The 13,939-nt window shown below is 43.7% G+C and overlaps 1 protein-coding gene across 1 annotated transcript; it reads left to right on the top strand.

The window, feature by feature from the left end:
* Positions 1–2,155: 2,155 nt before the first annotated feature.
* Positions 2,156–11,736, top strand: MBOAT4 (membrane bound O-acyltransferase domain containing 4). Its single transcript, XM_019953344.2, has 3 exons — positions 2,156–2,326; positions 6,258–6,482; positions 10,260–11,736. Exons 1-3 carry the CDS (start codon positions 2,205–2,207, stop codon positions 11,221–11,223), a joined length of 1,311 nt encoding a protein of 436 aa, XP_019808903.2. The 5' UTR covers positions 2,156–2,204; the 3' UTR covers positions 11,224–11,736.
* Positions 11,737–13,939: the final 2,203 nt, after the last annotated feature.

Raw genomic sequence — 13,939 nt, 5'->3', positions numbered from 1 at the left:
TTTAAGGTATTGGCTTACTTGATCAGACTGGAAACTCAGGGAAAAGTTGATATTGCAATCTCATACCCAAAACCTAAATGTGGGAATTCAAGCAAGGTTTCTTTGAGGCAGGATTTCTTTTTGGGGGGAGAACCTCGGTCTTTGCTCTTCAGACCTTGAACTGATTGGATGAGGCCCGCCCACATTTTGGATGGTGATTTGTTTTACTCAAAGTCTATTGATTTAAACATTAATATCACCTTAAAAATACCTCTGCTGCAATATTTAAACTGGTGTTTGACCAAAGAGCTGGGCAGTGAAGCCTGGGTTGATGCAAAATTAATTGCAAGAGCATGCTTATAAGAAGGACAATTTTATCAATATTAGGTACAGTATCTAGGACCTATAAGCTTTTGAGAAATCTATAAATTATTTGAGACCTGAAAGTAAAATGTGCTGATTCCAAAATTCAAGAAGAAAAGTACAAGTAGGTATTAATAAATATTTAATTCAATGACAAAAAGCATAACTTTTCCCTATTAAAATAAGTGCAGCTCAATTCTTCTGAACCTAGCAACTATATTCAGTGGGGGCTGTGGTTGCATTTTAATATGTTTAATATGATGTGAGCTTATTCATTGCTTAGGGAGCCCTTTTCTCCCATTAATTGCTCTACTGTTTGTCTAGGGTTTTGTGCCATCTGTGGCCTGGAAAAAACTATCCATCTGGGAACATCCTTCCAGAGCCAATTTAAGCATTCCCCCTTCTCTACTTCCCTTGCATTTGAAAAATTCCTTATCTCTGTAGATGATTGCTTCTTTATTTATTCACTGCAGTATGCCAGTGATGTACTGCATCAATAGTTCCTTAATGAAAGTATTTGTTGCCTCTTCCTTCTTCCTAGTCAATTCAGAGCTACTGGAGGGCAGGAGCCATATCGTATTCATCGTTCTATCCCAAGAGCTTAGCACAGGTCTCTCATAAATTGGCAGCCCAATGGTGCTCATCATTTTTATTAATCAGTTGGTTTACCTTCAACTACATCTAACCAACCAGTTTATCCTCCGTGCTTTTATATACAGTATCTAATCTTCATAACAATCCTCTTGAAGACAAGAGAACAATTTTGCTGAATAACTGGCATTATTGTATCTACTTTTAAAATGAAGGCTTTCAGTCTCAGAGAGGTAAAGTGATTTGCTCAGAGTTCCTCAGCTAACAGGAGGCTTCCTTTCATGCTTTCTCTACTGTGAAGAGCTGTATCTCACTAACAGGTGGTCCTTGCCTTTAAGATTTTTTTTTCCTTAAGATGATATTATATCAGGCTATACTTTCCTGTCTCTTATTTAAGGCTGCTTGCTCTTGCATGTACCTTCAGAGATGAAAAACAGCTGGTTAGGGACAGCGCGGTGATGCTTGGCTCGGTAGATGGACCTCAACTCGCCATGAGGCTTCTTATTCTTGTCTTACTTTTAAGCAGTGTCTCTTGGATTGCTTTTCCACACCCTAAAGAAAAGCTTCTCTTTAAATATTCCTCTCCACATGTTTTCTTCCTTAAAGACTTTCGAATTTTAACAAGCACTTATTGAACATATCATACACACCCAGCACTGTTCTCAGTGCAGGCAATACAGCAATAAACAAAACAAAGTTCCTCCCCTGTAGAGCTCCGAGGGAGACGGGCAATAAACTAATCTAGAAATAGATATACAAGGGCTGGTGACCAGTACTATAAAAAAGAATAGAGCAGAAGGAAATAGTATAAGGAGCGCAGGGAGGAAATGGTTGGGAGAGTCTTCCTAGTCTTTGAGAACCTGCCTCCCTTTCTCACAGCTCATGTTCTTGCTCTCCCTTCCTAATCCAGTGAGTGAACTGTCCTCAATGGGAAAATGAGATTTTTCATTTACTTAGTGAAAAGAATATGACAGTCAGATGACTGGAAAGGCAAATACTGCAGTATGTAAACAAAACCAGAACTTCTGAAAGCAATGCTTTTGTGCATGTCCTTGTTAAGTGATATAATACCAAATATGTTTTGGTTTCTATAGTGAGTTCCCTTTATCAGAAAGCCAACTTTTTATACTGCTTATCTCCAGTGCTTTTGTTTGCCTTTTGCTCACCCTTCCTAAACCATATAAAAAGATCAGAGAACCTGGTTGAGACTTCTCTTTCAGGAAAGCATCAGTTAAGGACTCTAGGAAGGATAGCGTCTTTTGTTCCAGTTCATGATGGATTGGCTCCAGCTGTTCTTCCTTGATCCTGTATCACTTTATCAAGGAGCTGCTTTTCCTTTTGCACTTCTGTTTAATCATCTCTGTGTTATGGATTCATTTTCCACTCAGGCCAGGTAGGTTTGATGGCTAATTTTGCTCTTATGTTTAGGTTGGAGTGCACATGTGAATATTAAATATTAATTACACTGGTCATTTTTAAGTTATCATCATATCATCACTGCCACTGATTATTGATTGCTTGATTATGCATATGTCTAATAGAGTGAATCAGAATTGGAAATTGAAATCATGTCTGCCCTGACTCAGCTAAGTTTGATAAGTTCACATTAAAAGGGAAAAGGGTGAAAATAAACCAGGGAGAGATGAATGTTGGGGTGACACAGATTTCCTCAAATGGATGCATCTATAAATCAACCATGCACTCCAGATGTTCTTGAACAGTCTTAGTTTCATGGAATTCTATGATATTCAATAAAATTAAATTTTATTAAACATAATTTTTTAAGTGCCTTTGTATGATTTCCCAGAGAAATGAAATAAGTCAAAAACAATTTTCTTAGATTAGTTTTTTCTCAACCTGGGATCTAGTGATTATTGTCACTAGAGATTTGATGGGCTTCTCTGATAGCTCAGTTGGTACAGAATCTACTTGCAACACAGGAGACCCCGATTTGATTTGTGGGTCGGGAAGATCCACTGAAGAAGGGATAGGCTACCCACTCCACTGTTGTTCGGCTTCCCTCATGGCTCAGCTGGTAAAGAATCGACTGCAATGAGGGAGACCTGGGTTCGATCCCTGGGTTGGGAAGATCCCCTGGAGAAGGGACAGGCTACCAACTCTATTATTCTGGCCTGGAGAATTCCATGGACTGTATAGTCCACGGGGTTGCAACAAGTCGGACATGACTGAGTCACTTTCACTTCACATCAGAGATTTGATAATGATTAAAATGATTTTTTATAACCAATCAACTTGATACATTAGAGACAGTCCCTATTTTGTAAAAAAGTTTTATGAAAAAAAAAGTTTTATGGTATATCCTTTTGCAAAGTTAAAATCCATTGCCAAAGTTCTACCTCCTAATAATTCACTTATTTCTGAAATGTGGATTTTTACATGTTGGGGGTTCTTATGTAAAATCTGGCTATATCTAACAATCAGGCAGGCTGAGTTTGATTACACTGTGGTAGACTATTACATGTACACAGCTAGTTGGGGGCTCTTTACCTTTGTTTCAGAGATGAAGGAAACAGTTGTAAAAAAAAAAAAGTTTCCTATTGAGGAAGAATCACTAACAATAAAGCAAAATGAATGCAAGAATAAGGGTTAATTCCCATAGGTTAAGATTTCTGGCTTTGGAGTCAGCTTAATGAGCCCTGGGCCCTCTCTTCCTGAGTGTTCTTGTATATGTGAATAAACTTGGTCTTTATCTGTAAAATGGAAATAACAATAATAATAATATCATCCTCATGGGGTTATTTTAAGGGTTAAATAAAGAAATTTCTTATAAAGGGATTATTGGCCCAATGCCCAGAATAAAATAAGCACTAAAAAAAAAAAATCATGCATCTTGCATTGTACACGTGTAGACAATTTCTTTCTTTTTTTAAATTGTTTTCTAATTGGAGTGTAATTGCTTTACAGTGCTGTCTTTGTTTCTGCTGTACCACAGCATGAATCAACTCTAAGTATACATACATCCCCTCCCTTTCGGACCTCCCTCCCTCTCCCAAACCCACACCGTCCCATGCCCTCTCGGTCGTCACAGAGCACTGAGCTGAGCGCCCTGCGCTATTCAGCAGATTCCCAGCAGCCGCCTGTTTCACACATGGTGGTGTGAATATGTCAGGGCTACCCTCTCAGTTCGTCCCACCCTCCCCACCCCGCTGCGTCTGCAAGTCCATTCTCTACGCCCGAGTCTCTATTCCTACCCTGCAAATGGGCTCATCTGTACTGTTTATCTAGATTCCAAGTGCATGTATTAATAAACAATATCTGTGTTTCTTTTTCTGACTTAACAGTGCTTACAAATCCCCAGGGCAGTTGCTTCAGGTTTCATTTGTGCTACATAAGGAATAAGTGTTTTCCCTTATTTTTCGATGGCAAGGGAGCAAAGGCTTAAACCACAGTGTTCAAAGCCCTACACATAGGCTCAACAAGCGGTTCAGGAAGGGCCAGGGCCTGTGGAATGGAGCCTCTCATACTGAGGAACCTACATCTCCCTCAAGAAAGGAAGACATCTTTGCAAAGGCGTGTCTGTCCCAAGCACACGAGCCAAGGAGCCTCGATCCACACCCTGGGGCATATTCATTCATTTTTCCTGTCCCTGACTTCTCAGTCCCTGTTTCAGATGGTTTCTTCTGACCTTTTTGTTCAGATTTATAAACTTGGCACCAACTAAAAGGAAAAACCAAACAAACCTCCATATACTGTGGCAAGAAGAGCTAAATCTTCATTATGTGGAATCTCCAGGGCCTCGACTGGTCCTCGAGTCGTCCACTGGCTTCCGAGGGAGACAAGCTCCCAAACCATCGATGTTGATGTGGGTATTTACAACATTATAAAAAGTGCTAAGTCATGAGGCCAAAAAGTGCAGCAGGGTGGATTAAGGGTAGACATAATGACAAAATCACATGATATCATTACCTAATCTAAAAGAATGATACAAAGGAAGTTATTTACAAAACAGAAAAACTCACAGGCACAGAAAACAAACTTATGATTACCAAAGGAGATAGCTGGGGGTGGGAGAGGAGAGATAAATTAGAAGTTTGGAAGTGACATATACACACTACTATATATAAAATCGGAGAAGGCAATGGCACCCCACTCCAGTCCTCTTGCCTGGAAAATCCCATGGACAGAGGAGCCTGGTAGGCTGCAGTCCATGGGGTTGCTATGAGTTGGACACGACTGAGCGACTTCACTTTCACTTTTCACTTTCATGCATTGGAGAAGGAAATGGCAACCCCCTCCAGTGTTCTTGCCTGGAGAATCCCAGGGACAGGGGAGCCTGGTGGGCTGCCGTCTGTGGGGTCGCACAGAGTCGGACACGACTGGAGCGACTTAGCAGCAGCATCATATATAAAATAGATACACAACAAAGACCTACTGTATAGCACAGGGAACTGTATTCAATATCTTGTAACAACCTATAATGGAAAAAATCTGAAAAAGGATATATGTGTGTGTTTAACTGAATCACTTTGCTGTACACCTGAAACATTGAAAGTCAACTATACTTCAATAAATTAAAAAACAAAACAAAATATTATACTGATGGTAGCAGCTTTACTCGAATAAGGATGTACTGTAAGATTTTATTCGTATGAATTTAGAGAGTAGGCTAAACTATGTATACAGATGACAAAAATTATTAAATGATACACAAAGACTTTGTCATTGAATTTTCAAACACTTATTATAGCGAGGCATTGGACTTCCCTGGCAGTCCAGTGGTTAATGCTCCCAATACAGGGTGCATGGGTTCAGTCCCTCACGCCTTTGCAATGGGTTGGGGAACTAAGATCTCACATGTCACGTGGCAATAATAATAATAACAATAAATTTTAAAAGGGAGCCACTGAGCCTATCCCTCCCCTCAACCTTCCCTCTGAAGGCCAGGGCAGTGTGACTATGTCAAAGGGAAGAGACCCATCTGGCTGAGATGACATCTGGAGCCCTCCTAGATCCTCAAGCCTAGATTCCCAGAGCTTTTAGGTCACACAGCAGGCACAGGGCTGTGTGTGGCCCTACCGGGAAACATTACAGACCTGTCCCCACAGGACTGTTGGGGACAAGTGTTCTCACTGCTATGGTGGACATCAAAGAGGGGTGACCAGGCAGGAATCACGGTTCGCCTCCCAAGGAAGTAGTTCACAAATCCACCCTGCCCTACCTCCCGCATTTCTCTCCTATACCGCTGTGACTTCTTTAGGGGTGGAGTGGGGTCCACCTCCATCGGGCTTCCCAGGTGGTTGCTACGGGGACTGACTGCACTGCTTGGAGGCGGGCTCAAGGCCAGGCTGTCGTCTGTGTTCCAGGTACCTGTTCCTCCTGGCGGGAGGCGGTGCCCTGGCCGTGGCTGCTATGGGTGCCTTCGCTGTGCTGGTCTTCATCCCCGCCCTGTGCACGGTGGTCCTCATCCACTCGCTTGGCCCCCAGGATGTCCACAGGCCGACCTTCCTCTTTCAGATGACCTGGCAGACGCTGTGCCACCTGGGTCTGCACTATACGGAGTATTATCTGCAAGAAGCTCCTTCTACAAGGTAAAGCAGCCCATTCCTGCACTGGTACCAAGCCACCAGGGTTTGCTTCCACCCAGATGGTGGAGAGGACCTGGGCATTGAGTTTGAATCCGAATTCTTCCATATCTCAGCAGCGTGATCTTGAGTGAATCAGTCAACCTCTCTCAGCCTTCATGTCTTTTTCTGAAATAAAGGATGTGTGTGTGTGTGTGTGTGTGTGTGTGTGTGTGTGTGTTGGGGGATAACAACGCCTATCTTGCAAGCTTCTTAGGTTAGAGGTAATGAATATACCGTAAGTCCGCTACCCATGAACGAACTCTACTCCAAGAGTGTGCTCGTAAGTCCAATTTGTTCAAAAGTCCAACAAAGTTAGACTAGGTACCCAACTAACACAATCAGCTATATATACTGAAATAGGTTTATAATACTTCTCACACAAACAGTACATAAAAAACAAAAAAATAAAGAAAACATTTTTAATATTATGGTACAGTACCTTGAAAAGTACAGCCCCTGGCACACAGGGGCTGACACTGAGCACACAGGCAAGTAGAGTTCCTGCCAGGAGGAGGGAGAGGAGGTGGGAGATGGTAGAGCGGAAGGATCGTCAGCAACAGGAGATGGAGGGCGAGCTGCAGTTTCACGAACACCTGATGTTAATGGAATGTATGTCCATGTCTGAAAGTGTGCAACTTAAAGGTTCATATGTAGGGGAGTTACTGTATAAACCTATTCTAGTAAGGGGCTTCCCTCGTAGCTCAGTCAGTCAAAGAACATGTCTGCAATGCAGGAGACCTGGGTTTGATTCCTAGTTCGGGAAGATCCCCTGGAGAAGGAAATGGCAACCCACTCCAGTATTCTTGCCTGGACTGTAGCCTGGGGTTGAAAGAGTCGCACACAAATTAGCGATTAAACCACCACCATTCTAGCACAGTACTGTATAGCTGATTCTGTTAGTTGAGTACTTAGGCTAACTCTGTTGGACTTAGCGAACAACTTGGACTCACAAATGCTCTCTCTGAACAGAACTTGTTCGTATGTAGAAGACTTACTGTAAGTGTAAATGTATGACTGCTAGCCTAGTAACTACCATGAGCTTCCTACGTAGCACGGTGCCTGGCACCAGCTGTAATTATCATTGTGCCCGAGAAAGAGGGTGAACCAGGAGTCCCAGGCCCCCGCCTGCAGGTGACTAAGCAGAGGACACACACCTCAGTGCAGGTGGTTTAGTAGACACCCAGCTGGCAGCCTCCCTGCTGTTTTCCGGTAAGATAGGGAAGGGCCAAACTGACTGTCAGCCTCTGCTGAATTTCCACACACCTGCTCCGCAAGAGTTTTACTTTCACTGAGACACAACTCTCCATCCCCTAGAAGAAGAGAAGTCACCCAATCCAGGAAAGAAAATCAGGTGCCAAGCAAAGTCTAGGGATGTGTTTTCCTGAACCAGTGAGATCAGCAGGATTAGAGGGAAGCAGGCACCTCTGCCATCCTGAGGGCTGTTGCTCCCGGCTCCACGGTCTCGTGGTGAACTAGAGTGGTGACCTATCGAGGGGAGAGTCACCTCTCTGATTCTAGCTGCCGTTGGCTCCTGCACTTTGCCATCCCTCTGCACCCAGGATCCTTTTCTTTATTCTATTTTCACCAAAGGCTCCAGGGCTTGCTTCTCTGAGGAGAAGGCACGATGGTGGGTGGGTAGGGAGTGGGGAGTCCCGACTGGGATGTGGTGACCTAGGGCTACCTGGGGGGCCTGGAGGAGCAAGTCGAACAGGATCTGGCTGGATGGGAAGGAGGCTGAGCCAGAGCTGAAGTGGGAAGATGCATTTGTTTGCTCTGGCCCTCATACAGAGGGCTGTGGACAGGTGGCTTCAACAACAGACATTTTATTTCCTCTGGAGGCTGAAGCCCAAGGTCAAGGTGTTGGCAGGTTCAGCTTCTCCTGAGGCCTCTCTCCTTGGCTTGTAGATGCTTCTCCCTGTGCTTTCCCACAGTCTTCCCTCTCGGCGGGTCTGTGTCCTGATCTCTTCTAAGGAGACCAGTCACCTTGGACTAGGGTCCACCCTCACGACCTCATCTTACCTTAATTACCTCCTTGAAGGCCCTAGCTCCAAATACACACATCGTAGGACCTCCAGTGGTCCAGTGGTTAAGACTCCATGCTCCCAATGCAGGGAACTCGGGTTCCATCCCTGGTTGGGGAACTAAGATCCCACGTGCCACGCAGTGCAGCCAAAACCAAACCAAAACCAAAACGAATAAATGGAAAAAAAAAAAAAAAAACACCCAACATTCTGAGGTGCTGGAGGTTAAGAGTCCAACATATGAATTGAGGGTGGGGTGGACATGTTCAGCCCTTAACAGAAGGTGAGTGAACAGGGGTTAGTGGCCGGTTTGCTTACTGTTTGATAAGTCAAGTAAGGTCAGTTGTCCTTTAGTTCTCAGACACAGAAACAGCATTGGTTGGGAAACAGAACCATTTTCTCCTCATAGGACAGCAATCCTGATTGTCGAGCGTGTCACTGTAATTGTCATTAATTTTCTCCTTGACAGTCCTGCCAGCAGGATCTTCTCTACTGTGAGGGCGAAGCAGGAAGAGCTCAGGTGGCTGGTCAGGAACACGCCTCGAATTGCTAATGACTCAGCGAACACCCTGAACCTCTAGCATGACTCCCTGTTCCTCAGCTCAGATCCCAAAGCCTGCAGAATCTTTCATTTAAAAAAATTTTTAAATTGGAGGATAACTGCTTTACAATGTTGTGTTGGTTTCTGCCGTACAACAACTCAAACCAGTCAAAACTATATATATGAAAAGTGAAAAGTATTAGTTGTTCAGCCATGTCTGACTCATTGCAACCTCATGGACTATAGTCCACCGGGCTCCTCTGTCCATGGGATTCTCCATATACATCCTACCTCTTGAGACTCCTTCCCACCCACACCCCCCTAACCTACTCCTCTAGGTCGTCACAGAGCACCAGGCTGAGCTCCCTGTGTTAGAGCTTCCCACTAGCGATTGGTTTCACACGTGGTAGTGTATATAAGTCAATGCTATTCTCTCAATTGATCCCACCCTCTCCTCTCCACACTGGGTCTACAAGACCATCCTCTATGTCTGTGACTCTATTCCTGCCCTGCAAATAGGCTCATCGATACCATTTTTCTATATTCCATAGACATGCGTTAATATACAGTATTTATTTTTCTCTTTCGGACTCACTTCACTCTGTATAACAAAGCCTGCAGAATCTTACAGTCCAGATCTTCAGCTTCCTAGACTCTCTTCATTCCTAAGGTTCTGTTTCTTCTGTGGCAAATTTCTCCCAGGTCCCTGATCCTAATCTTAATAAGCCACTCTCAGAGATAACATATTCAATGTTTCCCCCATAATATTCCTTGTTTTTCTTTTATTTGCCTCTCTGACTAAGGATTCATCTCTCCATTTATCCTTCCATCCTGCTCAGAGGATCCTGTGGCTCTGAATTAAGCCAAGAGTCTTTGGGGCAGCACTGCAGGGTACTAGATTGGTCTTACATGCTTTTTAAAAAATTAAAAAAAAAAAAAAAATGTTTGGTCACCCCTCCCCCCATGGCATGTGGGATCTTAGTTCCCTGAAGAGGGATTGAACCCATGACCCCTGCATTGGAAAGTGGAGTCTTAACCTCTGGATCTCCAGGAGAGTCTCAGATTGATCTCAATTGTCTAGAGCCACCCATTTCCCCAGAGATCTTGTTTGAGCAATTGGATGGGGCTAAAATAAACTATGGAATGTTTTACTTTAAAAAAAATATATATCTCTTTCAGGTTCTGCATCACTCTCTCTTCGCTCATGCTCTTGACCCAGAAGATCACATCTCTGTCTCTGGATATTCGTGAGGGGAAGGTGGTAGCACCATCAGGACGCATCCCTAACAAGAATTCTTTGCCTGAGCATCTGCATGCGGCTCTTCCCTATCTCAGCTACTTGCTCTTCTTCCCTGCCCTCCTAGGAGGCCCGCTGTGTTCCTTTCAGAGGTTTCAGGCTCGAGTTGAAGGGTCCAGCAGTTTGTGGTCCAGGCACTCTTTCTGGGCTCTGACCTGGAGGGCGCTGCAGATCCTGGGACTGGAGAGTCTGAAGGTGATCGTCAGCGGGGTGGTGGGCGTGGGGGCAGGACTTGGAGGCTGCAGGCAGCTGCAGTGCGTCTTCGTCCTGTGGTCCACGGCCGGGCTCTTCAAACTCACCTACTACTCCCACTGGCTCCTGGATGACGCCCTCCTCCGCGCGGCCGGCTTTGGATCTGAGTTAGGTCGCAGCCCGGGTGAGGAGGGACTCCTCCCCGATGCGGACATTTGGACGCTGGAAACGACCCACAGGATAGCCCTGTTCGCCAGGAAGTGGAACCAGAGCACAGCTCGGTGGCTCCGACGCCTGGTTTTCCAGCAGCGCAGGACCTGGCCCTTGTTGCAGACATTCCTCTTCTCGGCCTGGTGGCACGGTCTCCACCCGGGACAGGTGTTTGGTTTCCTCTGCTGGGCTGTCATGGTGGAAGCCGACTACCTGATTCACGCCTTCGCCAGCGTGTTCATCAGCTCCTGGCCCATGCGGCTGCTCTACAGAGCCCTGGCCTGGGCCCACACCCAGCTCATCATCGCCTACATAATGCTGGCCGTGGAGGCCCGGAGCCTCTCCTCTCTCTGGCTGCTGTGGAATTCTTACAGCAGTGTCTTTCCCACAGTGTACTGTATTTTGCTTCTCCTGTTAGCAAAGAGAAAGCATAAATGCAACTGACATCTTTCCCATCCCTCCTCTCATATGCCCACGAAACAGACGTTAGAAAGTACCAGATGGCACCTGTGTGCATGTATTTGCACTTTTCCATGATAAAAGTTGTTGTTTTTTTTTTAAGTAATGGATGTATATACCTGATGTCTTGACATGGAAATCTGTCTATCTACTTTAATGATCTATTATTGATGCTGATACTGAGGATCCAGAAAGGAAAAAGACATAATTTCGTCCCTTAGGGGTTACAGTTTATGTGTGGAAGGAAAGTTTAGGTTTAATATGATACATAAAAATATAAGGCACTTTAATGTTTATACATGGAATCTAGAAAAATGGTATGATGAACCTATTGCAGGGCAGGAATAGAGACTCGGACATAGAGAATGGACTTCTGGGCACAGAGAGGGAAGGAATGGGTGGGATGGATTGACAGAGTAGCACTGAAACATATACATTACCATATGTAAACTAGATAGTATGGGAAGTTGCTAGATAACACAGGGAGCTCAATCCAGTGCTCCGTAACAACCTAGAGGGATGGGGTGGTGGGGTGGGAGGGAGGTTCAAGAGACAGCAGTTCAGTTCAGTTCAGTCTCTCAGTCGTGTCTAAGTTTGCCACCGCATGGACCGAAGCACGCCAGGCTTCCCTGTCCATCACAAACTCCCGGACCTTGCTCAAACTCATGTCCATCGAGTCAGTGATGCCATCCAACCATCTCATCCTCTGTTGTCACCTTCTCCTCCCGCGTTCTATCTTTCCCAGCATTGGGTCTTTTCCAGTGAGTCAATTCTTTGCATCAGGTGGCCGAAGTATTGGAGTTTCAGCTTCAGCATCAGTCCTTCCAATGAATATACCGGATTGATTTCCTTTAGGATGGACTGGTTTGATCTCTTTGCCCTCCAAAGAACTCTCAAGATTCTTCTCCAGCAGCACAGTCAGAAGGCATCAATTCTTTGGCACTCAGCCTATTTTATTATCCAGCTATCACATCCATATGTGACTACCAGAAAAACCATAGTTTGACTAGACGGACCTTTGTCGGCAAAGTAATGTCTCTGCTTTTAAATATGCTGTCTAGGTTGGTTATAGCTTTTAGCAAGTGTCTTTTAATTTCATGGCTGCAATCACCATCTGCAGTGATTTTGGAGCTCAAGAAAATAAAGCCTCTCACTGTTTCCATTGTTTCCCTGTCTATTTGCCATGAAGTGATGGGACTGGATGCCTGATCTTCGTTTTTTGAATGTTGAGTTTTAAGCCAGCTTTTTCACTCTACTCTTTCACTTTCATCAAGAGGCTCTTTAGTTCCTTTACGCTTTCTGCCATAAGGGTGGTGTCATCTGCATATCTGAGGTTATTTATATTTCTCCCTGCAATCTTGATTTCAGCTTGTGCTTTATCAAGTCCAGCATTTTGCATGATGTACTCTGCATATGAGTTAAATAAGCAAGGTGACAACATATAACCTTCACATACTCCTTTCTCAATTTGGAACCAGTCTATTGTTCCATGTCTTTCACTTTCATCAGGAGGCTCTTTAGTTCTTCTTCACTTTCTGCCATAGGATGGAGTCATCCGCATATCTGAGGTTATACAGCTACATGTATACATATAGCTGATTCAATTTGTTGTACAGCAAAAACTAACACAACATAGTAAAGTAATTATCTTCCAATTAAACCTAAATTTTAAAAAATATAAGGTGCTGTGAACAAAGTAGAAAATGGCATCTACAGATGGTCTCCAACTTACAATGGTTCAGCTTATGACTTTGCAACTTAACAATAGTGCAAAAGCAGTACATATGCAGTGGAAATCATCCTTGGAATTTTTATCTTTTCCTGGCTAGTGATTTATGGTATAAGGCTCTCCTGGGGTGCTGGGCAGGGCAGCCACAGCTCCCAGTCAGTCACAGGATCATAAGTAACTTGAAACTTCCCTGGTGGTCCAGTGGTTAAGACTTTGAACTTCTAAAGCAGGGGCATGGATCTGATCCTTGATCAGGGAACTAAGATCCTACGTGCCGTGCGGCACAGCCAAAAAAAAACAAAACCACCAAGAATTTGAAAAATTTGGTCTAAAAATGGCAAGGCTGATATTATCTCAGAGAGATATGTTAATAAACTGAGAATCCAGCAGACTAGATAGATAATCACTTACATAATTAAATACTTAAAATTATTTAAATTCTTAAATACAAAACTGATTCATGAAATATATCCCATGAAGAGACTGATAACAAGAAGTAAACACTATTTTAGTACAACTTTGAGGGTCTGGTCCTTTTTCTTGGTATATAACTTCCTCTGTTTCTTCTTCTGTTAGGATTTAAAATATACTGAGAGAAAGAGGTCAGGACCTCCAAGTTCCAGCGAGCAATGTCATTTTAACTAGCATTTTCCTAGCACTACCACAACTGTGGGCCACCTGGATTATTATCTAATTTATTTTTTTTTCTTCAAATCAACTTTAACTTACCTTACTTTTAAAAACTTTGTTTCCGAGTAGTAGCATTGGCAAAAATTGGCTTTGGTATACTAATTTTATTCTCCTTCCGAGCTCACTAAAAGAAACACATCCTTGCTTGAGTGAGAAATGTTTGTGTACTGCTTAAAATCATCTGCTTATCCCAGGATTATGTTTGTCCCACCAAAGAAAGAATTATACAGGTATCTAAGCTTCTAATACAGAAAATTTTCATCCTCAAAATATAAAATTGCA

This window comes from Bos indicus, chromosome 27 (genome assembly GCF_029378745.1).
Source record: "Bos indicus isolate NIAB-ARS_2022 breed Sahiwal x Tharparkar chromosome 27, NIAB-ARS_B.indTharparkar_mat_pri_1.0, whole genome shotgun sequence".
Lineage (NCBI taxonomy): Eukaryota > Metazoa > Chordata > Mammalia > Artiodactyla > Bovidae > Bos > Bos indicus.
The sequence above is the reverse complement of the archived record's forward strand: the minus strand, read 5'-3'. Positions and strand labels throughout refer to the sequence as shown.